The following is a 25,505-nucleotide window of genomic DNA, read 5'->3' as shown; positions in this document are numbered from 1 at the left end:
AACAAAGATTCGAGCCTGCTGATCTCTTTCTGGGCTGTGGATGGGATGTAGGGACACCGGAGCAAGAGACCGCAGCACTGGCCATAGGCAGGGTCACTGTCGGCCTACAGAAGAATTTGGTGGCCGTGGGAAGCCATAAAGACTAAGAGGTAAGTTGGACAAGATTCTACAGTAGAGGTAGAGGGGCACATGCCTGCCAAGGGAATCTCTGTCATCTGTCCTTGGCACTCCTCGCCCTGCACATCCTGGACCAGGGTACTCTCGTGTCTCAGAGGCCTGACACAGTGGCATAGGCCTCGGGCATGGGCCTGAGGTCAGACCAACTTGGCTGGGAGCACATGCCTTTCTTCCAGCCCTGTCCCAATATCAGGTTAAGGCCTTGCTGGGCTAGGGAAAGAAGGGAAGTGTGTCAGATGTTGTTTTGACCAAAGTGGTCCACTGGGGTCCTCCAGGAAGTACCAGGAAACTGCAGCACAGCCCTCCGTGGGCTGTTTGTTCAGTCGTGAGCTGTGAGTGCCATGCTGGACCACGAGAGAGCCACAGTACAGCCCTCAGCGTAGCCGCTTGCTGTCCAAGATGGCCTTCCAGTCGTCTGCCCACGAGTGCAGCCTCCGGCGAGGGGGCTGCAGCTGCAGGTGGTAGTTGTGGCAGGAGGTAAAGAGGATGTGCTCCCAGCTGGGGTGCGGCTCGGCCCCTGTGGGGGGAAGCAGCGGCTGAGACCAGAGACTAGGGGCTAGGTGTAAATCAAGAGCCCCAAGAGTAGGTTTCTGATCATCTGACTCAGTTTCTTTCTCCACAAAGTGATCCTCTACTAGCCTGCCCTGCAGAAGGCATGAGGGCAAAACAAGGTACTGTGCACAGGGTGACAGAAGCTGAAGTCACACGTTGCTGTGCCCTGCCAGCCACCTCTGTGCCCATCCTGTGCCGCTTCAATTGGGAAGCCCCGGCTAGCACTGCCGGCAGTTACTGTTACCACTGTCCTTCTACAGGTGCTGTGACTGGATAAGCCCCTTGGGGTAGTGACCGGCCAGCTCTTCTGGAAGACTGGTTTGAGAGAGGCTGGCTCCTTACACACAGACAGATTGGAGGTCCCACCGGAGGGACTAGGGTGGGTAGACACGATTCCCCTGGCATTCAGCAAGCTTTAGGATAGAAACTGTGTTTTCCTACTGATGTGCCCAGACAACTCATGAGAACTACCAGGAGATTTTGTCCAGTGGAGCAAAACCAGGTAGAACACATCCAGGAGAGAGGAGACAGTATGGACTGACTAAGGGAATGCTCATATCTCGCCATGCCTAAGGCCCTCCCTCTACCCTGCCTTGTCAGCTACGTAAGCCAAGTTGTTGGTTTGCTTCTTTTTTGGGAAGGGGTCATGAGCTAGAACCAAAAAAAAGCGGGACAAATACAATGCCCAAGTTACTCTTAGTCAGAGACACCACACTGTGACTTCCTGTCATACAGTAAACTTACACAAACTACCTCTGAGGGGAAAAGGAGGGCCGGAAGCTACTAACCATAAAGGTTTGAAAATCAAAGCTGGGTCTTCACTTGACTCAGGAAGGCCAACAGGTTAAATTCAATCTGGATAAGGCACAGACATTCTGGCTTCCAGTAGCACCCTGTCCCTCGGTGCTGAAGAAGCTCCTGGCTGGGTGTTTACCTGGTGATGGTGGGAAGTGGGCTGAGGAGACCCCAGGAGAAGGGACTTGGGAAAAGGGAGAATGGAACTGTGCTCTCCACCCTCTCTCTGCCACCCTCATCCCTGCCACAGGCCACTTGCCTGTGATGTCCGGCCGGTCATCTATGAGAAGGTCGGCAGAGACCACGGTCTTGTCTCTGGTCAACACAATTTGCTCCAGAAAGTCAGGGCCAAAGTGCTTCTCCACCCAGGCATACTAGAGGTAACAGAGGAGGATACAGCATCAGATGGAGCTGCGGATGGTTCAGCCTGGGACCCCGCACTCAGAAGGGAAGGAGGCGGATATCAATGGCCAGCTCAGGCAGCTGTGCCCAGGAATTCAACACCTGGGAGCTGTGTGCCAGCACACTTGTCCCCTAGACTACAGAAAGGTCACAACTCAGACCAGAACTTGACCAGAATATGCTTTCAGTGTTCCAATAAGGTCCATCATACTGGCTGCCACTGAGTGACTCCCTGAAGTGGCTGTGACTCCCTGAGGTGGCTGTGACTCCCTGAGGTGGCTGGGACAACCAGCAGATCAGCCCAATGTCTCTCGGCGGGAGCATTCAAACCATGTGTGACATACTAGGGAGAGGGGCGACCAAACAGTAGTTGAGGAGAGAGGACAATTACAAGGAGCTCGACTGGCACGCTAGTGCCAAGGGGGTGCTGCTGACAGTCGGTGTCCTCGGGCACACAGGAGAAGCACAGGCGTCTGCAGGACTGACAGGCAGAAAGCTCGACTCACACCAGAGTAGCAGCTACCACTGACAGATCAGTGTGCAGTTTGGCAGGCCACACTTCCCTCTGCCACTGTGGGGTTCTGAATAAACTCTCCCTGTTCCAGAACACTCTGGATACCAGGAAAACAGCCCTCCTTCCTTCACCACCCCAGTGAAACTAGCAGCAGAAATGGCCTGACTAGCCTGGGTCTGGTTCTGTCAGGAGAACCAGGACAGGGATGAGAGGGCCCTGGGCCCGAGGGTCATAGCTGTGTCACTCTACCCTGCAATTGCATTTTGCCACCTGTCCTTCCGCATCCTCCCTGGTCTGCTCACAGACCGAGATGGGTATGGATTTTAGTCAGGGCAGCTTCCAGCGGAAGGAACAGGAACCTTTGTCCAGATTTCTCCAGCCCCACCTGGAGAACAAACAGCAGCCAGAAGCTGGGGGAAGATGGCTGCAAGCACGTACTAGGTCACATGGAATGACCTCCAGAGGGAAAGGCTATGTAGTCACCAATGGGCCCACAGCAGAGCCTCAGGCAGGTTCGTCTCAGAAGTGCTCTACGTGACTTGGGCAGACACGAGCAGACTACGTGTGGCTCCAAGTGACCTCTAGCACATGAAGAGCTTGGAGAAAAGATCAGAGCCCTGTCCCACCCATGGCTTCAGGCCTCGTGATGGCAACCTTGATTTTCAGAATGTTCTACCTCTTCAGGCCTTTAACCACAAACATGCACGTATCTCTCTCGTCTCTCTCTCTCTCTCTCTCTCTCTCTCTCTGTCTCTGTCTCTCTCTCTCTGTCTCTCTCTCTCTCACACACACACAGGCACACATATCCCACACAAACACTCACACACACTTCCAACACAACAAGTTCCTAAAACAGCCTCTATACTCAACTCCTGTTTCCCACACCTCTACCTCCTTCAACTTCACAGTCCTCTCCTTCCAGATGATGATCACAACTGTAGCCACATTATCTGTATCCCTGCAAGCTGCCTCAGTGGCCTCTGACATCCTTTAGGACAGGGACTGTGGTTCTTTGGATACCCGTCCAAATAACCAAATGAGCCAATGAAGAAGAAAGTACTTCCTGAGGTCGCTCTGACTGGGTAGCCTTTATGGCCAAGGCCTCAGTGAAGCCATACAGGAAGACATCCCGTGGCAGGAAAACCCGTTATGCTCATAGAAAACCTTAGCAGGATCAAAATGCTGCCTCGGGCAGATGGTGGTAGACGGGCTGAGTCCCTGGAGTGCTTGCTTACCTGAGTGGGGCTGGGGTCAGCACTGGGTGTCAGGCCAGGGAAAAGACATGGCTGACCCTGGTGCTGGTGGTGATACAGAGGTGAGAATGTGAGACAGAAACCAGGGCTGCTAATGTGAGTGTACTTGATGTCCAGTGCCTTCTTACCCTCACCACAACCTGGATACATCCTTTCTCCCCACTCCTGCAGCTCTCTGCCCTGTCTATGAGGCATACTAGAGAACCTGGGAGACCCCAGGCCTCTTCCAAGCAGAGGAACCACAGCCCAGCTTAGTGGTACAAGGGTTCTGAGGCCTAACAGAGTTGGTCCCTGAGCACCATGTTTCACAAACCATTCATAGGCCCAGGGAAATCTCCCTCTGCTGTGTTCATTTCTGGTCCACTGTAGCCAGCAGCTCTGTGAGTGACTGTCACATCAGTATCAAGTCACCACAAGTGTCTGATCCCACACACCCAGTCTCTGGGTCTCTCCTCTCTGGCTGGGCCTGGGTACAAACCACAGAGGAGCAGCTAGACAAACAAACAGCACAGTGACCCACAGATCCTGTACAGAAAAAGAAACTGAAGTTCAAAGAGGGCTGGTGATGGCTGCTACCACTGCACTCTCCTGCCCTGGAGCTGGGGAGGGCTCAGGTTCCGGCCTGAGCTGACGGCAATGTGGCTGGGGACATCAGAGATACTGTTTCTAAATGGGCTCGCCATTGCTCTGCCTCTGAGCCTTGCTGGAAAGCTGCCTGATCCACGTGTGGTACCAGGAGCATTGGGACAGTCGGTCTTGGTTGTCCACTTGACTACATCTTTATAAACTGATTTATCTCAGGTGCTTTTTATAGTGATGGGAACCTGGCTAACGTAAACATCTACAAATACCTAGTATATATTACCATAACTGAGCTTTAATAGCCCCCAAATAATCTACAAAAGAAAAAAATAGAGCTACACTAAAACCCAAGCAGCTGGGTACACCTGTGAGGGATTTTTCTTAATTATTTGAAATGGACAGACCCCACCTTTAATCTGGGCCACGCCTTCTGCTGGCAGCCTGTGTAAAGGGCATAGAAGAAGGAAGTTTGCTTGCTTCTGCCTGCTGGCTCTCACTGGCAAGTCCACTAATAAATCCTAGATACATGTGTGTGTTTGTGTGTGTGTGTATGTGTGTGTGAGTGTGTGTGTATATGTGTGTATGTATGTATGTGTATATGAGTGTGTGTGTGAGAGAATGTGTGTGTATATGTATGTGTGTATGTATGTATGTATGTGTATATGAGTGTGTGTGTGTGTGAGAGAGAGAGAGAGAATGTGTGTGTGAGAGTGTGTGTGTATGTGTGTGTATGTATGTATGTGTATATGAGTGTGTGTGTGTGAGAATGTGTGTATATGTATGTGTGTATGTATGTATGTATGTGTATATGAGTGTGTGTGTGTGAGAGAGAGAGAGAGAGAATGTGTGTGTGAGAGTGTGTGTGTATGTGTGTGTATGTATGTATGTGTATATGAGTGTGTGTGTGAGAGAGAGTATGTGTGTGTGTATATGTGTGTGAATGTATGTATGTATATATGAGTGTGTGTGTGAGAGAGAGAGAGTATGTCTGTGTGAGAGTGTGTGTGTATATGTGTGTGTATGTATGTGTATATGAGTGTGTGTGTGTGAGAGAGAGAGAGTATGTGTGTGTGTATATGTGTGTGTATGTATGTATGTGTATATGAGTGTATGTGTGAGAGAGAGAATGTGTGTGTGTGAGTGTGTGTGTGTGTGTGTGTGTGTGTACTCACACATATATATTCAGTTTATCAATTTTGTTCTAGAGAATGCTGATTAATTCAAGCATCTTCTCTCTCAAGTTTGGGAAGATGTGTGTGGATGCCCCTGCACTGCATCTGGCACACAGTGGGCATGGGAAAAATTTTAGCTCTGGGTTTTACCACAAATCAGAGGCCCCAGGTCCTTCCCACTCCATGGTTCTGACAATGACTGAATTCTGGGACCTCCTAAGAGTGTACACCCTCAGGATATAGACGGCATGGTAAATTAATGTAGGGTGCGGCTACAGTGTCCCTCAGAGGCCTGTGTGGCACTGTTAAAAGTGCTAACCCTTGAGAGACTGAACCTTGTGGGAACATCTTTGGGTCACTGAAGGCCTCAGAGGGATTTACGAAAACCCAGACTTTCTCTTCCCCTTTTGCTCTCTACCTAGCTATAAGGGAAGTGGTTTTGCTCTCTAATGGCTTCTGCCATGACTACAAGCTGCCTTATCAGAGGCCCAAGGTAAGGGATCCAACCAATAAAACCTCTGAACAAAGAAAACCCTTCTCTTTATAAACTGATTTATCTTGGGTATTTTTTTTATAGTGATGGGAACCTGGCTAACACAAACATCTGTGCCCAGTATATATGACTGTAACTGAACTTTAATAGCCCCCAGATAATCTATACAAAAATTAGAACTATTAAAAGTAGATGATACAATATGCAAACCACTTATATTTCTATTCATCTGGAGATTGTAAGTAAGCAAAATGTTTTACAAAGAATAAACTGAACTGGCTATGAGAGGAACTTCTATGTTATATGTACCTAACACATTAAAAACCGTTTAACTAAGCCAGACTTATAATGAAGATCTGAAGTCTCAGCCACTTGGAAGGTGAGGCTAGGGGTGACAATGCCCTCAGTGAGCTTGGCCCACCCACATCAAGAATATGTACTATAGGTCAGGCAATCTGATGGAGTCATTTTCTCAACTGAGACTCAATCTCTTAGATAACTAGCTTGTGGTAGGTTAAGGTTGGGTTAAAACACCCAACCAGGACAACTATCAAAGACCCAGAACAAGTAAGACAAGCCGGAAGTAGCACATGGGTGATGGAGGTGTCAACCAGCAGCTGCAGAGACCCAGGCCACTGCCGTGGGTAATAAGAGATCTGAGGTAGGTGGTAGCTCGGGGGACACCTCAGGTGTGAGGGAGGGGATGCAGGGAGAAAGCGTGGGAAGCCGTCTGGCTCTGGTAACAGCCTCCTACTTAGTGAGTAAATTAGACAAAGGAGACAGAAAATGAAGGTTTGTCTATTTTGCTTGTTGTTGTTGAAACCGGAGATACAAAACTCCTCCTGGAAACCTAAAATCTAAAACTTATAGGAGGGGGCCGACCAGCGATCAGAGCTGAACTGATCTAGAAGCAACAAAAGACACCCGTAAGTCCAACTTCAGATAGAGAGGAGGAGAAACCCAAGAGCCAGCATCCAGACAGCGTGAGAGACCATGGCAACCAGAGAACATTCAGCGCTGGCACTGCTGGAATTGGGGAAAGCCCTAAACAATCCATGAGGGACTCTCTCACGGCCTGGCTTGTGCGGTATGGGATGCGGGGCAGACAGGATCAGTCTGAGCGCTGCAGAAGCAGAGGACCAGAGCACCATAACCACAGTCCTCCTTGGGACACATAAGATGGAGTCGCATAGCCTGAGGCAGTACAAGGAACCAGTCCCCGATGGACTCGCTCTTAGGAGCCATTAGAGATGCTTGGTCGTCAAGCAGCTAAGGACCCATAGGTATGGGGGGGTGCCTAGAGGACAATGGCAGAGGGACAGGGTCACTGAGGGAACTAGGTATGAGGGCAGCAATGTTTGATGCCCGTCACAGGGCCCGAGAGGATGGTGTGCACCAGAGACTTAAGGGAGACTTGGTTAGCAAGGACCTGGAGGCTGGCGCGGAGCTTTAGTGGCCTTTGCTGAGCCCTTCGGTGGAGTAGGAAAGGCTTCGGAGGACTCAGGGGTTACAGCAGCATGTGAAGACTGCCCACTGACAAACCAGAACTGTGGCATCCATACATCTATCTTCATAATTTGTATGTGTGTGGCATCCTTCAGTGATGGATTATGACCTCAGACTTGTGAGGAGAGATAACACCTCTCCTTCCCGGAACACCCCAAAAGAAGCATGTCCACCAGAGCACCTGTCTCAGAACACAAAAACAAAAATAAACAAAACAAAAGGTGGCCTCCAGGTGTGGTAGACAGAGGCCACAGTTGTAGCTCCAGCCACAATGCCAAACCAGGGTTTTCCTGAAACAGGGAGCTAGCCCAAGCACAAAGTACAGGGTCTCAGAAACTCAAGGGGCACCTTGACTCTGGGCAGGACTGAGTCAAGTTCATCAAAGGTGGGGAAATTCAGGGAGCACTCCAAGGTGTGGAAGCGCAATGGCTCAGAGAGCGTGCCTGAGGGCTGTGGAGGCTAAGTCAGTGCCCCTGTCCACGCTACGGCACCCAGCATGGCTCTGTGGAGAGAAGAGCTGATGCCAATGGATAAAGTCGGCCCAGATGTTAGGCTTTGCTTATGTCTGACTTAGTGTCTGCTTAGTGAACGTCTGTGATGGCCTGGCACGGCTTAAAGCAGATGACAACGGACTTCCACGGGCTTCACCAGGGTTATCTCCACAGTCTCACTGCGCATTGTGCACGACCAGATCACTGCTCTGCCCATCCTGTGAGAAAGACGTGACTGCACAAAGGCAGCAGGAACCCTTGAGCATTTTTGCAGATTTGGAGACTCACTTAAGAGGCACGTGAGTGCACCTGAAGAAGCCATCATGGGACATTAGGTCACAAAGGGATGAAGGCCAGGCGCTGCTGTGGAATTCTTGGGAGCTTCACAGCTGGGTAAGGCACAGTGACACCCACTCAGGTGGGAGGGGTGAGTCTGCAAAGCCCCATGCCTGTAAATGCTAAAGAGCACACACCCAGAAGCCATAGGTGGTCAGTTGGGAAGCCAGTGTTAAGAATAGGTAACCTCTCTAGGAGCTGTTGGCCACAGAGGCCCTAGGAGCCCTAAAACAATAAAGGCCATGCCGCAGGGCTGCATTACAGTCCTGGATGGTAGCATTCTATTGCTGTGCACATTTTGGCTGCTGACGTGGAGAAATAAAGTTGGGCCTGGGCCCAAAGTCTTCCCCCTGAGAGCAACTCCTGTAGTGCCAGAAGTCCCTGCTAAGAATGTTGGGGAGAATTAAGGCCCAACATCCTGCTCAGCTGTGGATCTTGCACGCTTGGTGATAGAAATGTCAGACAAGATGTGTCGACTCGCACATCGCAGACACATGGTTCTAGACAGGCTCAACTTTCTGAACGAACTCAAGGCCAATCCCAGGAGGAGATTCATGTCTAGTACTGGGAAGTCAGACAATTGTGGGCTCCAGTGTTTTGTAGTAGGAGAAATACCAACGATCCCCCAACCACCACGGTCTGGAGATGGAGGAGTGGATAGAAAGGCAAGGAGAAATATTGTCATCTATGCTACCCTATTTCTGGCCCAGGGACTCCTGCAGAAGAAGGGGACAAGGAATGTAACAGCTGGAAGGGGTGAAGCCTGAGTGTACCTCAGCATAACTGTGCCTCGGTTTGCCACTGGGACCCTCAGAGATGGGCAGACATTGTTTCTGTCTTCTCCTTGGAATGCATTTTACTAGCAGCCTCCTAACTGGTTTTCAAATACCAGGGTTCAACCCTAAAAACACATACTTATAAGCAACATTAAACAGACTAAACATGTAGTATTAATTAAAGAATAAGGCTACGAATTTGGTAAAAAATGAAGAAGAGGGGACATGGAAGACACTGGAGGGACAAGGAAAAAAAGTAAAGTAACTATAGTTTAGTATTTTACTTCATCTTATTTTACTTTTTTTTTTTTTTTTTTTTTTTTTTTTTTTTTTTTTTTTGAGACAGGATTTTTCTATGTATCCCTGTCTGTCCTGGAACACACTGTGTAGACCAAACTGGCAGAGATCTACCTGTCTTTGCTTCCAAGTGTTGGGATGAAGGCATGTGCCACCACACCTGGCTACAACTGAGGCTTAATTTAAAAATTTTCAAAGAAGAATGTTGGAAAACTTGCTGTTTTGAAGTTATTATAAAACTTTCAAGACAGTGCAAAAGGGAGAGACATGGGTCAATGAACCTATTCAGAATGTCAGAATGAGACCAGGGTATAAAAATAGAAAGATAGATAGATAGATAGATAGATAGATAGATAGATAGACAGACAGACAGACAGACAGACAGACAGGTCAAGGGGAATCATAACTTACACAGGAGAACTAAAAGCATGAAACCTTTGCACTGCAGAAAACGTTAATGCTGAACAGCACCATGTACAAGAATGGAAATAGACCTGTACCCCTCACCTTGCACAGAACTCCAGTCCAAATGCATCAAAGACCTCGACATAACACCAGACACCCTGAATCTGACAGACGAGGAAGGAGGGATGGCCGTGAACTCGTTAGCACAGGAAGAGAATTTTGAAACAGAACACCACTAGCACAGGCACTAAGATCAACGATCAGTAAACAGGACCTCATGAAACTAAGGAAGGCAAAGGACGCCATCATTCAGACAAAGTGGCAGGCTCCCTAATAGGAAAAGATTTTTACCAACTACACATCTGACAGAGGGCTAATATCTAAAATATATAAAGTATTCAAAAGCTGGACACCAAGAAAACAACTCAATTAAAAGATAAAACGCTTCTTACAGAAAAGGGCACCACCAATCAAGCAAAGAGACAGGTTACAGAATGGAAAAAATCTTTATCAGCTATATAAATGTTACAGGGCTAATATCTAGAAAATCCTGATGGTAAGGCCCTATGGCTGAAGACATCACATTCTTACATCATCAAACATGGGGAAATTAAAGCTGATGTTCAACTAGGAACTTTGCTGCTACTGACTAGTGTTTATACACAGGACCTGAGGAGAAGCGTAACAGCCGATCTCAGCCAGCTGCAAGTCCTGAGAATTACAACAGCAACCCGCTGCAAGCTTTACCCACGGGTGCTACAGTGGCATAAATGTCATGGAAGTAGCCAAACAGCTTCTGATTGGCTATAAGGTCTGCTCCATGAGATGGTTAATGAGGCCAAGAGGTCGTGGGCCCTAAGGGAAAATCTAGAGTTACTCTGTTAAATGAGCACAGCAATAAAACAACTCCTAATGGCATACTGCTAAAGCCATAGATTGGTGCACTGTTCAGTCCCCACAGTGAGACCCACAACTAGATAATGTGTGAAGAACAGTCAGAGGCTCTTTGTCAGACAGGCCTATATGGAATATTTTTATCCAACTTCTCCCTTCAAGGCTTAAGTATCTATGCTAAAGAGGAATGTGAAAGATTTTAAGATCCAGAGGTGATGGGAAACTCCAAAAAGTGTTTTCCAGATACAACAGGGGTTAACTCCCAGAAGAACTCACTGTGACAGTATTCTTTATGTTAACCTGAGATGAGGAAGCCTCAGTTGAGAAAATGCCTCCATATGTCAGGCTGTAGGCAAGCTTGTAGAGCATTTTCTTAACTTGTGATTGATGGTGAGAGGCCCAGCCCATTTACTGTAGGTTGTAACACCCTTAGTACCTGAGTTCTATAAGAAAGCAGGCTGAGTAGGTCATGAGGACCAGGCCAGTAAGCAATGTTCCTTTATGGCCTCAACGTCAGCTTCTGCCTCCAGGTTCCTGTTGGGTTTGACTGCCTGCCTTGGCTTCTATAAGCAGATTATGACTCAGTATATGTAAGCCAAATAAACCCTTTCCTCCCCAAGTTGCTTTTGGTCATCGCAGTAGAAACCTTAACTAAGACCTGTACAAGTTCCAACTAGACGAAAATCCCAGCATTTAGATGGGGAAGTGGGCAAAAAGTCCCAACCCTAACCAAGATTAACTTTTTGCAATTGAGAGCTACTGGCAGAAAGTTTTTTTAAAAGTTTATTTTCTTTAATCATAGAGTGTGGACCTTCCTGCCATCATTCCCTACACAAGACTGTCGAGCAACCGCAGCAAAGGCATTTGTTCTGCACTGCAGTCCCCTGAGATGGCTTAAGTACTCAAGCTCAGGGGAAGATGTGTACACACCATGCTGTTTCTATAAGGAACTCAAGTACCTGCGTACTTGATTTTGACAAGCACCCACGGCACCTGTTCTGGCCAGGCATCCAATTGTTTGAACTAGCTAAAGTTGAAGCTGTCACCTGACCGTCACGGCTCAAGTGCAAGGGCCAGCAGAGTCATCTGACAAAAGAGTTGGCCAGAACCATCACATTAGCACTCAGAGTTTCTGACTCAAAATGTCAGTGTTACCGAAATGTCTATTTCTAACCGGTCTCCGAGGGAGGATGACCCCACCAGTCCACAACATCCTGATAGGTGCTCTGATACAAAGTGGGGACCCATCCTTCACTCCTCGCTTGACCTCCGGGAACTGTGGATCCGACACCCACTCCCTTGTGCTGAAATGAACTCAGCCTTGGGAGGTCAAAGGGCTAGGGATGACCCCAGCTGACAAGGAAACTGCTCACATAACCCACAGTAGCAGCCATGGGTGTGAGCTCCTCCCTTAAGCAAGGCACATAACAACTCCAGGCTGGGGACGGCACTGAGTGGGAAGAGATGGAGGTAGAGCAGGTAGGCAACTCAGCAGCCCTGAGGATCTGAAGCCTGAGTTGGAGAAATCTGACTGGGAACCCAGCCTCCTGAGTGTCTGGGAAACCTGCAAGGGCCCTATCCTCCCCACATGGGAAGCAGCCGGCAGCTTCTACAGTACAAAAAGCTCCCTACTGCAAGACTGCTACTTCTCTCAGCTAACACAAAAGAGCACACAGAAAAACGAACTTACATTTCCTTGCTTAGACCTCCTTTCTGTTTTGGGGGTGTGTGGCAGATCTCGTTGTAGCCTAAGCTAGTTTTGAATTCACTGTGTAGCGCAGGGTTGCAATACCTGTCTCAGCCTACTAGGTGCTGGGGCTACAGATATTCACCACGATGTGCAGCTCTTGGTTGGACTTTTGGTGTAAGTCTGAGGAGAGCGCTCGCCTGGCATGTATGATGCTGAGTCCCATTCCCTGGACCACAGAGGTGAGTGTGAGAACGAGCTAAAGGGGGGTGGGCTGTTCATGCAGGACGTCCTTGAGCCTCTAGCCCCTCCCCGGGCCTGGTTCTCTCTCTGATCCTTGCCGCTTCCCTTACCAACCTTTCCTGGGCTAGGTGCATCTGACAAGCAGGTACCCACCGAGCCCATGGTGGAACAAGTCCATCCAGCATGTGAGGGAGAGCCTCAGGCTGGTCCAGAGCGGCAGGGAGCACCAGAGGAGGCCCAGTGCCACACAGCAGCCCTTGCCTGGGATGGACTCCTTACCTTCTCATAGGGACAGTACTTGAACATCTTGATGGGGCTTGTACAGATGAAGACATCAGTGCTGCCAGAAGAGAAAGGACAGTGAGCCCTGCAGCTGTCTCCACGCCACCCACCTGTTAGTCCAGCCTGCACCTGCCACGCCACCCACCTGTTAGTCCAGCCTGCACCTGCCGTGGGAAAACACACTGTTCTGCGTCTTCCCACCCAAGGGGCTACAGTGTGCAACTTCAAACCCCACTCAAAGGCCTTGGGGAGCTGTGGATGATCTGTCCTGGCCATTCAGAGGTGGGGCAATATTTGCAGGACTTGTCCCAGAAGGTTAGCTGGGCTCATCACATGCATCTAGCTGAATAAGAAAATGAGGGAGAGAAATGGGCATTTGCCAACAAGCACTGCACTGAACAGATAGAGGACTGGAGGCTCAAAGGTAGAGAAGGTGTATCTAATAGATGAGGCCTTGGGTTCCTTCTCCAGCACCAAAAAGGGAGGAGGAAAAGAATAAAGGGAAAAAATACGCAGAGCCTCTAGACAGCTTAAACGGAACTTCATCCCGGGCCTATTGAAAGGATGAAGGAAAGGACTCTATCCTCTATCCCCCGGCTGCAGGCTGCACAGGGAGGGAGGGAGGCTCCACCAGGACAAGCTCTCTAGCCTGGAGCCTAAAGAGGAGCATGGGCTTTGCGTAGTAAACACACCATCAGGGCTCTGGGTTGCTGACCCTGACCAAGAAGGGCTCCTCCCCACACCCACAGGATGGATTTTCTACTGCCGCCGCCGCCGCCCCATTTCAAACACTGTGTTCTACTCTGTGTGGGATGGCCCATCAAGCCCAGCAGTGAGAGCAGTGTTTCTTCAACTGTTTAGCAAATAAGTCCCTGACATGATCGTGGAAGCCTGTCTGATGGTCTCTGGGTAGTTTTGCTTGTCTCAGCTCAGTGTTCACCCTGACATGATCGTGGAAGCCTGTCTGATGGTCTTTGGGTAGTTTTGCTTGTCTCAGCTCAGTGTTCACCCTGAGATGATCGTGGAAGCCTGTCTGATGGTCTCTGGGTAGTTTTGCTTGTCTCAGCTCAGTGTTCACCCTGAGATGATCGTGGAAGCCTGTCTGATGATCTCTGGGTAGTTTTGCTTGTTTCAGCTCAGTGTTCACCCTGAGATGATCGTGGAAGCCTGTCTGATGGTCTCTGGGTAGTTTTGCTTGTCTCAGCTCAGTGTTCAGGAAAATAGCAGGTGCAGAGAGACAACATGGTTCGAAGTATCTGCCCCAGCCTCTGTGGAAGCTCACATGAAGGTCTAGCCTTAGACTGGCTTTTCCTCACCCCCCCCCCAAACCTTAGAAAGAAGCAAGCTGTCCTCTTCTCTGGTGCCCGACTGCTCAGGCTCAGGCCACAGCCTCACTCTCCCTGCCTTGCTGCTACACACAATGCCTACCCTCAAAGCTCAGATGACCTACCAGATCTCGGCTTTGCCTGTGCTCAACTCTTCGGCCCAAACCAGGCAGGCTGGTCAATCCTGACACCTGCACGCTGTCCTCCTCCACCTAAACTAACTCTTTATGCTAAGGAGGCACAGGGCAGAGTCTTCTCATGTTGCCCTGGCTGGCCGTGACTCCCACATTCATCTAATCCCTCTGCCTCAGCCTTCTGAGTAGATGGGTCTACAGAGGTGCTATCTGGCTCGAACGGATCATTTTCCAAACAGCGTTATTGGGATACAATTGGCAGGCAAGCATGCGTGTGGTGCACATACATACATGCAGGTAAGCATACGTAAGCATAAAATGTAAAAATCTTTGAAAACTGCACCTATTAAAAGGGGACAATTTGATACGCTGTGGTACACACGTGCCACAAAAGCAGATCTCCTTGTTCCAAGAGTAAAACTCACTTTCTCCCAACCTGCCCCTGCCTGACCTCCTGACCCCAGAGCCCCAGCAACCACCACGCTGCTTTCTCCAGCTATAGATTGCTTTGCATATCCGAGAGCATCTGGAGTGTTTTCCGGCGTCTTGAGCTCAGTGAACTATTCACCCACACTGTTAAATAAACACACCGGCTGCCTGCACCTTCTTAAAAACCAAGCAAACCGACTTTAAGGTTTTTTTTTTTTTTGTTTTGGGTGTGGTGTCATTTGCTTTGTTTTGTTTTTGAGACAGGGTCTCACCACGTAGCCCTCCTTGACCAGGAGCCTGCTATATAAACCAGACTGGCCCTGAACTCACAGAAATTCACCTGCCTCTGCCTCCTGAGGGCTGGGATTGAAGGCGTGTGTCACTACTCCTGTCCCGATTTTAGGTTGCACTGAGATAATCCATATAATATAACGTTGACCCACTTAAAGTATATCATTAAATACATTTTAGTGTATCTGTAGTGTTTTATCAAACACAACGGAAACTTAATTTTTGGAATATTTTCAACACTCACAGAAGAAACCCTACTAAGCAGTCAGTACCCATTCCCACCTTGGCTGGCCCCTGGACACAATTGATTTGTATCTAGTCCTGGAGATCTGGTGTAACTGGGGTCATACAGTGTGTGGCTGCTGTGTCTGGATTCCTCTCCTTAGCATCGCCTGGATTCCTCCTCTTGGCATCCTGGCTTCCAGGCTCAGCCACAATGCAGTGTGAATGCAGCTGTTACTCTGGAAACCTCTGTGTGCACATCTACTAACTCCCATGGGTAACATCTGCTACCACCGCTGCTGCTGCTGCTGTTACTAAGTATCTTACTCTGTGCCAGGAGCCATAGGATCATACTGTAGCAAGTTTCTTATTAGCTGCAGTTTAAGAAGTTTAAGAAACAGAGCTTCGGGAAGGTTGAGAGCATGCTGGGACATGAAGTTGCAGTCCAGTTGCAGACCCTGTTCAAAAGCCCTGCGCCAGGACACAGCAATGTGGGTGTGAGGTTTGGCACACATGGTCTGAGGAAATAAGGAGGATTCTGAAAAGCATAGGCACTGGCATAGCTTTCCTTTAGCATCCACAGGACTTGGCTGGAAGATCCTGTGGGCATCAACCACTCGGGATGCTCTGGTCCCGTATGTGTCCAGTGCACATCCTCTGTGTGCCTTTCACCAATGCTAGTGAACTGATGGCCTAAAGCAGTGCCACCGTGGCGTACATAGTCACTGCATGTCCACACATGCTCACTGCAAACACAGCTTGTATCATGTGTCCTATGGTCTGGACCTGGAGCACTCCCCAAAGGTCCCTAGCCTTGGGAATTATGGGGGGAAAAATGATGTATCTCAGAAAAGACATTGAGGCCCTTCCTCTTCCTGTCTCTTTCTTCAATTCCTAGCCACCATGAAGTGACAGGCTTCTTCCACCACATGGTCCCAGCTGCTGTGTTCTGAGCCACCATGCTCAAAGAAACACAAGTGACCGCTAATTACAATTTCCATGGGTATGTGCCCAAACAACCCTTTTTATTCTCAAAAAAAATCAATTGTATTATTTTAGGACTGTTTTGCCTGCATGTGTCTATGTGCATAGTGTGCAAGTGTGCTGTCCAAGGAGGTCAGAAGAGGGCATCAAATCCCACAGGACTGAAGTCATAGACAGCTGTGAGTAGCCATGTGGGAGCATGGAATCAAAGCCAGGTCCTCCACAAGAACAAGTGCTCATAACTGCTGAGCCACTTAGAAAGCCCCCAACCCTTGCTCTTTCCTGAACTGATTTTCTCAGGTGTTTTGTACGGTAGTAACACAAGGTTAGCTAATACAAAAGGCCTGTAAGTAAACTGGATATACTGAAAATACACGTTCATTAAAAACGTAACGTTTTACTGATTAAATTTGTTCTTTGACAATATCATACATGCATATAATGCATCCTGATTAGTCCACCTAACTCTTTTTTTTTTTAAATAGAAAACTCTTACATTTACTTATCTATTTTGTATGGGGTCCCACCGCATACATGTGGAGTTCAGAGGACAGCTCACAGTCCGTTCTCCTCCTCTGCTCTGTGGGCCCCAGGGTTCTTACTCAGGGAGGCTGTGTAGCAAGTACTTTCACCTACTACGCCATCTCAACACTCTCCCCTTAAACTTGCTTGCCTTTTGCTTTTTTATCTCTCCAAATGTAACTTTTCTTTCAGAATTTTTTTTTATTAAGAATAGGTTCAAAGGAGGGTAAGAGTAAACTAACAATAAAAATGTCTGAAAAGACATAAGTTGGTTTACAAATATACATACATAGACCTAGTAAAAAATTTTCATCTGAACTGACACGATAAGCAAACAAAAATCCCAATACTAGGTATAAGAAGCCCTCCTTTGAGTGGTTAGTCAGGGTTGCCCCAGAGACTCCCATATAGCTCCTGCTCCTATCTTTGGTTGACCCCGTGCTCTGGATTTGGAAGCTAGTACTAAAGATGGTTTGCACCTCAGAAAGAAGGCCTGGGAACTCTGAGCTGGAGCTGACCTGAAGGTCTCCTCCCTGATGACTAGCTTTCACTGTGCCTTAAGATACAATGCAAGCTTCCAAAGGAGGAAGGCAGCCAACAGTCCTGCCCAGATGTGAGACCTCTGAACCACAACAGTGACCCTAATGGCACAGCAGTGGCACACTGGAAACCAACTGCTCTCTCCGTGGACCTAAGACCCACTCAACAGGAAGAAACCAAACCTGGTACCGGAAATGAAGCCAACTACTTGAGGAACCTGAAGTCATGAATCTTGGAAAAGAACCTAAAACTGCCATGTTTCTAAGTCCCCAAACCAGCAAGGTCTCTCACTACATGCTAGACATTTGTCCTTGTACCCGCAGGTAAGTGTAGGCACCATCTCTCATCAAGGAACTTCTCATCACAGAAACTCACAACTCATTAAGAGTCATGTAGAATTGTCCCAGTGCAGACGTGTACAACAGTGTTCCTGAACCTCAGGGGCCATTTTGGAAGAGGATCCTGGAAAGGTTTTAAGAGCCAGAGGAATAAGGAGCTTGCTGTGCATGCGTGTCTCTTAGTAATGCCAGGGCTACAGCCATAGCCCCTCACTAACAAGACTACCTAAATGTGAGCTGAACAAGAGAAATAACAACAGACCTGCTGGAATAGGTAGGGGGAAGCCTGGGAGGCCCCAGTTCTACACAAAGAACCACGGGCAACTATAGATGTAAGAGCGGGTAAAATGTTCTTTCCCAGGAAAAAGAACAACTGGTTATCCAATACCAAATAGCCCTGAAAATAGACACACAAGTAATATTATATAGACTGGGAGGTTTGTAGTTTTGTATTTAGTAGTGTGTGCATGTGTACATGTGCATACAAGCATATGTATTTGTGTGTGACAATTGGTTTTTAAAAGAGGCTATGGATTTGAAACAGGGCAAGGAGGGGTGTAAGGAAGGGCTGAAGGGGGGAGGAAAATGAAGGGGAAATGATGTAATTATATTACAATCTCAGAAAATAAATAATAAAAATAGGTTAAATCCAAGGGTGAGGAATTCACAAGTATGGAGGGTCAGCCACACCTGCTTCCCAAACTCTTGCCATAGATCTTTATAAATCAAATTCATACCATAAGACGGAGGAAATGCATAACCTGAGCTCAAGCCCAAAGATAAAGCACCAACCAAACAAGGTCTCAATTCAACTCGAACTGTAAGCATTTTGTTTCCTTGTACCTGTTTAGTCAGATTTGAATTTATAGTGTGTGTGGGCGTGCGTGCAGAAATCAAGAGGACAAGTTACAAGAATCAGTTCTCTCCTTCTACTACGTGGATTCTGGGATTAATCCCATGCTTGGCAGTAAGTGTCTTTACCTGTTGAGCCATCTGCCAGCCTAATATAAGAACTTTAACATGGATAGTTTTAGAGACATTTTATATTATAGCACAATGAAGACCGTATTACATTTGTTGCCCAGTTTGCTAAATTTAAGCAAAATCATGGCAAGTCTCAAAGCAAACCCTTACATTCGTGGTCAAATGATGGTAAACTGAGTGTCAAGGCAATTCGATTTTTCAACATAATGTGCTAGACTAATTAGATACTAACACAGCTGGACTTACAGCTCATACAGGGGAGCTGTGTGTGGTGTATGGTGGTGTTTGCCTTTAAGCCCAGTATTCAGGAGGTAGAGACAAATGGGTCTACATTATTTCCAGACCAGCTTGGTCTATATAGAAAATACCAGGCCAGCTAGAGCTACAGAGAGAGAGCGAGAGAGAGAGAGAGAGAGAGAGCGAGAGAGAGAGAGAGAGAGAGAGAGAGAGAGAGAGAGAGACAGACAGACAGACAGACAGACAGACAGACACACACACAGACACACAGACACACAGACAGACACACAAACAGACAGACAGACATAGGACCAGGGCATTTACCTATTCTGGTGGTTTGCATTACAATAGTCCCCATAGGTTCATAGTTAGTGAACTGTTTGTTAAGAATTAGAAAGTGTGACCTTGTTGAAGGAAGTGTGTCTCTGGGAGTGTCTCTGAGGTTGAACCAGGGCAGATTCCAATCGCTCTGCCTCCATCTGGCAGGTGACATAGATGCTCTCAACTACTCCAGTGCCAAGGGTGCCTGCTGGCTGTCATGCTCTCACCATGATGGTCATGGATTAACCCTCTGAAACTGTGAGCAAACCTCCAACAAAATGCTTTCATTTATAAATTGCCCTGGTCATGGTGTCTCTTCACAGCAATAGAAAAGTAACTAAAACACCTAGTATGCACAAAACTTTTAGTTTAGTCCTCAGCAGTACAAAGATAGATAGATAGATAGATAGATAGATGGATGGATGGATAGGTAGCTAGATAGGATGATTTAAAAATAAGACCCAAAGTTAAGGAGCTGGAGAGATGGTTCAGCAGTTAAAACACTGGTTGATCTTCTAGAGGATCTTGGTTCTATTTCCAGCACTCACATGGTGGCTCAGAACTATCTGTGGCCCCTGTTCCAGAGGATTTGACATCTTCTTTTGGCCTCTTTAAGCACCAGGCATGCATGTGGTGTACAGACATGCATGCAGATAAAACCACCCATATACAAAATAAAACCACAAGGGACCATGGTTATATCCACCACCAAAATAAGACAATCACAAGTGTTGACAAACATGTCAAGAAACTGCAGTCTTTCTGAAGTTAGTGGGAAACAGCTTGGTGGTTCTCTAAAACATTAAATATAGAATTACCTACAACATCACCATTGTATATGTCCCAAAGAATTAGCAGCAGGTGTTCCAACAAATGCTAGCACAAATGTTCACAGCAGTACTACTTACAAAGTCGAAAGATAGAAACAGTCCAAATGTTCATCAATTAACGAATCGACACACACAAAATGCAGTCTATCTATACATTGTCAAAAGCCTAAGTGCGTGGTTGGGGATATATCTCAATGGTTACAGCACTTGCCTCTCATACATAAGTCACACAAAAATCCAACCCCAGTCACATACTTTCACAGAGTAAAAGAGTGGGTATTGACAGACACCGCAAACTAAATAAGCTTTAAAAGCATTAAGTTTAAGAAGCCAGACCACATGTTAGATGGTAGCACTTACAAGAACTGTCTATAACAGGGATATCCCCGGAGGCAGAGAGTGAATGGGTGATTCTTGGGAACCACAGAAGGCCAGCAACGAACAGCGTGCTAACAGGGTTGACATTTTCATCTAGGGGATGATGAAAAATTCTGAAACTGACAGTAGCAATGGCTCAATCGCTTTGCAAGTGTTCTGACAGCCCCTGAACGCCCACGTGAAATGGGTAAGCTTCAAGGTATAGGGTAAAAGTCACTAAGACTGTGCTTGTAACAGATCTTAGGAAGTGCACTGCCCAGTTCCAACTGGCTTCAGAGGGCCACGGAGGGTGGGTACGGAGTGAGGGCTTCAGACCACACACGCTCTCAGTTTACCAGGACAAAATGACACCCCTGACCTTTGCTCACTCCGCCCTTGGAAAACTGGGAAGTGCTGAGAAGGGAGGGGCAGGACAGCAAGGTAAAGGGGCAGGCTTGGGTTTCAGGAGACATACTTACTTCTGCAGACTGGCCATCTGCTTCACAGCTTCCACAGCTCCGGGAAGAGGGTCAAGTTCAAAGAAGAAATCCTTTGACTCCCAGATGCTGATAGCCTTCTCCTGAGGAGCCAAAAAAGCAAGTCACTCCAGGTTCCCACTGTCTCATCACCCGCTCCTGGAAACAGGCACAGCTGGGTGGGGTTACTGCTAGGTGGATAGAGGGTTTGAGGTTTTCTACACTCACCCCAGACCTGATTCCTGGGGAGGAATCTAAGGAGTCACCATGTATTGGGCCCCCTCTATCGGGATGGAGGTGACTCCTGTTAGGGCCGCCTGATGTTCTCGGGTGGAGGCTAGTCTACAAAAGTGCACATTCGCTAGGCTTGCCTGGAACAGCCAGAACTCAGCGGGAGCTGAGGGAAAGCATTCATGAACACAGAAGTAGTCACTAGAGTTGGAACCTGAAGGAACCTAGAGTCTCTGAAGTAAACATTCGTCTACACGGTCTACATGAATGGGTATGGGGAGTTGGGAAAGGATAGCCAGGAGAGTCCCAGTTCCTCATCACACACAAGAGCAGCTCTGCTCTCGCCTGGTTTACACGCTGAGGTACCCATGCATTCTTTTATTTTATTAAGACAGGATCTTTGTGTAGCTCTCACTATCCCAGAACTACAGAGACCAGGATGGCCTCAAACTCACAAAGATCTACCTGTTTCTACCCTCTCCCCCAAGGGATTTTGTTCCTTATAAAGTTTGAAAGCCAAAAATCCAAATTCTGACCCAGGCATAGTGGCCTAGGCTAGTCCTGTTACTTGAGAGGCCAGTCTGAACAACATAATAAAATCCCTGTCTCAAAATACAACCCTGTCTCAAACGAAATACAAACACTCTTTTTAAGTATAGGAAAACTGATGTTACACAGAAAAACAGTGGCTGGGTAAGGCTCCCCTTTCTACCATGTGTGAGTAAGCCACAACTTGCATTCCCAGTACCAGACCTCTCCTGGGGCCAGGCAAGAGGTAGACAGACACCTCAGCCTCTGAGAAGGGAGCTTCTCAGTGCTATACATGTGTGCGGCACAGAATATACCACTGCCTGGTTAAGAGAGCACAATACCTCTGTCAGGCAAACACACACCTGCTACTAAGGCATTCTCAAGTTCCATCCTTACAACCTACAAGGACCAAGGATGGCTAGTCCACAGTTTAAGCATGATTTTCTTCAAGGCCACTTAGGGGTAACACCATCGGGACTCGAACTCACATTTGGAGGCAGTATGACCCTTGCTGTGGGTCAGTCAACTCTGGGCTGGCCACCACCCTCATGGAGCTTCTCTCCAACAGCATGAAGACAAGACCCATCCCTCCCAAAGTCCTGGTGAGACAGAACAGGTACGGAGTTCTAATGTCGAGCTTACAGAGTCTGTTTCCCACACCCGGTCCTCCCGTTGCTTAGAAGAGGAAATCCCCTCCGAGTTCAGTTCTCATCCTAACAGCTGAGGATTCTAACTCAGTGGAGATGAGCTTTTTTTTTTTTTTCCCACCTTTGCCCATTTCCCTCCAACAGCACAGAGAACGAGGACAAAGGTGTAACTCGGGAGCCACAGAGTCAAGCCATAGAAAAGGGACCAGAGACCTTTTTCTGTGTTGTTTCTCCTGCCTTCAATATCCCAAACCATCTCCCTGGTATTTACACTGCCCTCCACACTATAAACCACCTAGAGAAGGCTGAGAGATGTGCAGTCAGACACAAACACCATGCTGTATCACATGATGTACTTTTGAGCATCTGTGGAGCTTGGTATCCCAGGGGTCCTGGAACCCCCAATACCAAGGGGCCAGAATACAAACAAAAGTGGCTACATTTAGTATACCTAGACTGTTTGATTTAACTACAGACATTTAGACATTCAGGCCACGGAGAGGCTCTTGGTGTTTTTCAAGGAGCCGAGGCTTGGAAAAGGAATGAGGGGAAACCAGTAGGTTCCGCCCATCCCAGCAGCCCCTGCCTGCCCCACACTTTCTCACTTACAGTTGGAAGTCAGGAATTAGTCCTTTTGGGCCTGAAGTAGCTATACAAGGAGCTATTGGGTAACTGCTCCTTTTCTTTGCTGTTTTGTGGTACTGAAGAGAAAACCTAGGCCTCACACATCCTAGGCAAACACTACTGGGAAGCTAAACCCCCTTCATTGTATTCTTTTCTCTTCCTTCTCTTCCTCATCCTCCATCTCTTTCTCATTCTCCTCCTCTTCTTCCTCCTCTCGATGGTGGGGTTTGAAGTAAGTCTGCTTGCAGAATCTGGGTAGATTTCATTTTATCCCATTAATATATTCCCCGACCTGGAGAGATGGCTCAGAGGTTAGGAGTTCTTGTTGGCCTTGCAGAAGACCTGGGTTCAATTCCAGCACCTGCGTGGTGGCTCACAACCATCTGTAACTAACTCCAGTTCTAAGGCTTTGGATACCTTTTTCTGACCTTTGTACACCAGGACTGTACACATGTATATATAAAGGCAAAACGCTCACACACATAAAACTAACTAAATATCCCTATAAGGAAATTATGTCCCCCCCAAATTCAAATGTTGATCGGCCATCTATAAGTGAACCCTATGCGGTGTGGCAGTTGATTGCTGAGGTGACAGAGGTGACACAGAACGTTTCTTTAGGTTTAAAGTTTTCTCAGCACTGGGAGAGATCAGCTATCTGGGTTCTGTGGAAGTCGCTTGCAGCAGTTCCATCTGTGAATGAACAGAAATGACACCCCATGTCCCCTTTAATTAAATACCTGTCTCTTAGTAAACCGTTTACTGTGGGGGTGCGTTATTTATCATGTAGGTGCCTGGGAGCTGGGGGGCAGTTGCAGTCCTAGGACAGAACCCTAGGGTCTTACACTAGCTAGACAATTCTCTGACCTTGAGCTCTTTTACCGGCCCCGAATACCATGTTGAAATCAAAAGACAGTAGGGTGAATGGAGAGAACTGTGGAGCAGGCAGATAGATGTGTTGCTGGGGCTTGAATCCCATCTGTACCCCTTACTGCCCCACGACCTGGGGGCCGGTTTCCTCATGTGCAAGGTGGGAACAGTAGCATCTTCCCATAGCCAAGATAAGGGATTGGAGAGAGCGCTGAGTGAATTCCTGTGGGAATGTGTGGGTGTCTCAGAGTTGTGTCAGAACCCCAGAGCCTCAGACCCATGGAGGAAGGGCAAAGCCCCACCCCCTAATCCCTGGCATGAAGCTCAGAAGCATGAGGAAGCCTTCTTCTGATCCAAGTAGAGATTTTGACAGTGTGTGTAGAAAATGACCACCCTACCTTAGCTTTCTCCCTTGAATGTTTACCACCTGCAGACTACTCCCCTGAAGACGGCTTCTAGCCTGTTTGGTTAGACCTGTCCCCTATCTGTGTTCATCCATGTACACCTCCTTTCTGTTCAACTCTATAAACACCCTGAGCTTCCAGAGGTGCCATGGGTTCTGCAGCAAAGAGCCCAGCTTTCTGTTTGTGTGTCTTTTTCTTCACAACCTCACTGCTATCAGTCCTGGAAGGCTGTGAAGAACGAAATGTTACAAACCTGGTAAATTAAAAACAAAACAAACAAACAAACAAACAAACAAACAAAAAACCCAACCCCCCCTGACCATCAAGCCCTCTAGCTATGGCCGCTAGACAACCAACTGAGAAAAACGCCAGAATTTCCAAGTTTATGCTGGGCAAATCCCCTTATTTCACTTCTCCAGAGACTATAGCAGGAGGATCAAAATTTTAAGGCCTCCCTAAGCTACATGGTGAGTTAGTTCAAGGGCAGCCCAGGGGAGCTAGTGAGAGCTAACAACAAAGTAAAAAGTAAGAGGACTGAAGATGTGGGTCAGTGGTAGGCAGCTTGGCTAGTCTACAGGAGACTATGGGTTCAGTCTCCAATACTGATGGGATGTGGATACTGAGGGGTGGCAGCAGGAGTGAGGAATGGACGGGAAAGGGAGGGTCGAGATTGACACCTAGGGAGGAGGGTTAAGGAGACTGCAAGAAGCCCAGCAGCAGCAGTGGGTCCCACTAGATCTGTGGCCCTAGTCCTCCCAGCAGCCCTGTGGTACAAAAGAACCCGCCAAAGGTCATGGAGGAGTGGGGCTGGCCAGCTGCGGCCTCAGTTTCCCCTCCCGCGGGGCACCGCTGCGGGGCCGGCGGGTGCTCACGCTCAGCCCAGGCTGCAGACGTCCGTACTGCTCTGACACCCAGAAGCCGCGCCGGTCCTCCAGCGCCACGAAGGGCAGGTCGGGGAAGCGCGCGCGGAACTTCCGGAGGAAGCCGCCCTCAAAGTCCGCCAGCACGCCGTCCATGTCCACCAGCACCCGCAGGGCGCGGCTGCTCCCCCGGCTCCGCTCGGCTCGCAGCCGGGCACCGTGGGGACGCGCGCAGCAGCCGCGCAGCCTGAGCATCGCCCCGCTCCTCGCCCTGGGCCCTCCTCAGCCGACGCAGCCTCCGCCGCGGACACGGACGCGCAGGCTCCGGCCCAGAGCGAGGCCCGCGCGCAGCCCCGCCGCCCTTAAAGGGACACGCGCCCGGAGAAGGTGAGCGCGGCGTGGGTGCTGATCGCCCCGGGACAGCCAGTCCCGGGTTGCAGCCGCCTGCGAGAGCCAGACTGGAGCACCTCTCCAACTGCGGCAATGGTGGA

General features: G+C 48.4%; 1 protein-coding gene across 2 annotated transcripts; it reads right to left on the bottom strand.

Annotated features, from left to right (window-relative positions):
* Positions 1-25,505, bottom strand: NT5M (5',3'-nucleotidase, mitochondrial). Of its 2 annotated transcripts, none has more exons than XM_080924634.1 (5): positions 25,027-25,505; positions 20,851-20,951; positions 12,855-12,915; positions 1,784-1,898; positions 1-694 (listed from the first exon to the last, which is right to left on the bottom strand). In XM_080924634.1, the coding sequence occupies exons 1-5, from the start codon at positions 25,267-25,269 to the stop codon at positions 552-554; spliced, it is 663 nt and encodes a 220-aa protein (XP_080780760.1). In that variant the 5' UTR covers positions 25,270-25,505; the 3' UTR covers positions 1-551. The 2 variants fall into 2 exon arrangements, with proteins under 2 accessions (XP_080780760.1, XP_080780761.1); XM_080924635.1 differs by lacking the exon at positions 25,027-25,505 and adding an exon at positions 22,098-22,183.

The sequence above is a fragment of the Micromys minutus genome (assembly GCF_963924665.1).
Source record: "Micromys minutus genome assembly, chromosome: 10".
NCBI classification, from domain to species: domain Eukaryota; kingdom Metazoa; phylum Chordata; class Mammalia; order Rodentia; family Muridae; genus Micromys; species Micromys minutus.
Note: the sequence above shows the minus strand (reverse complement) of the source record. Positions and strands in the feature narration are given on the sequence as shown.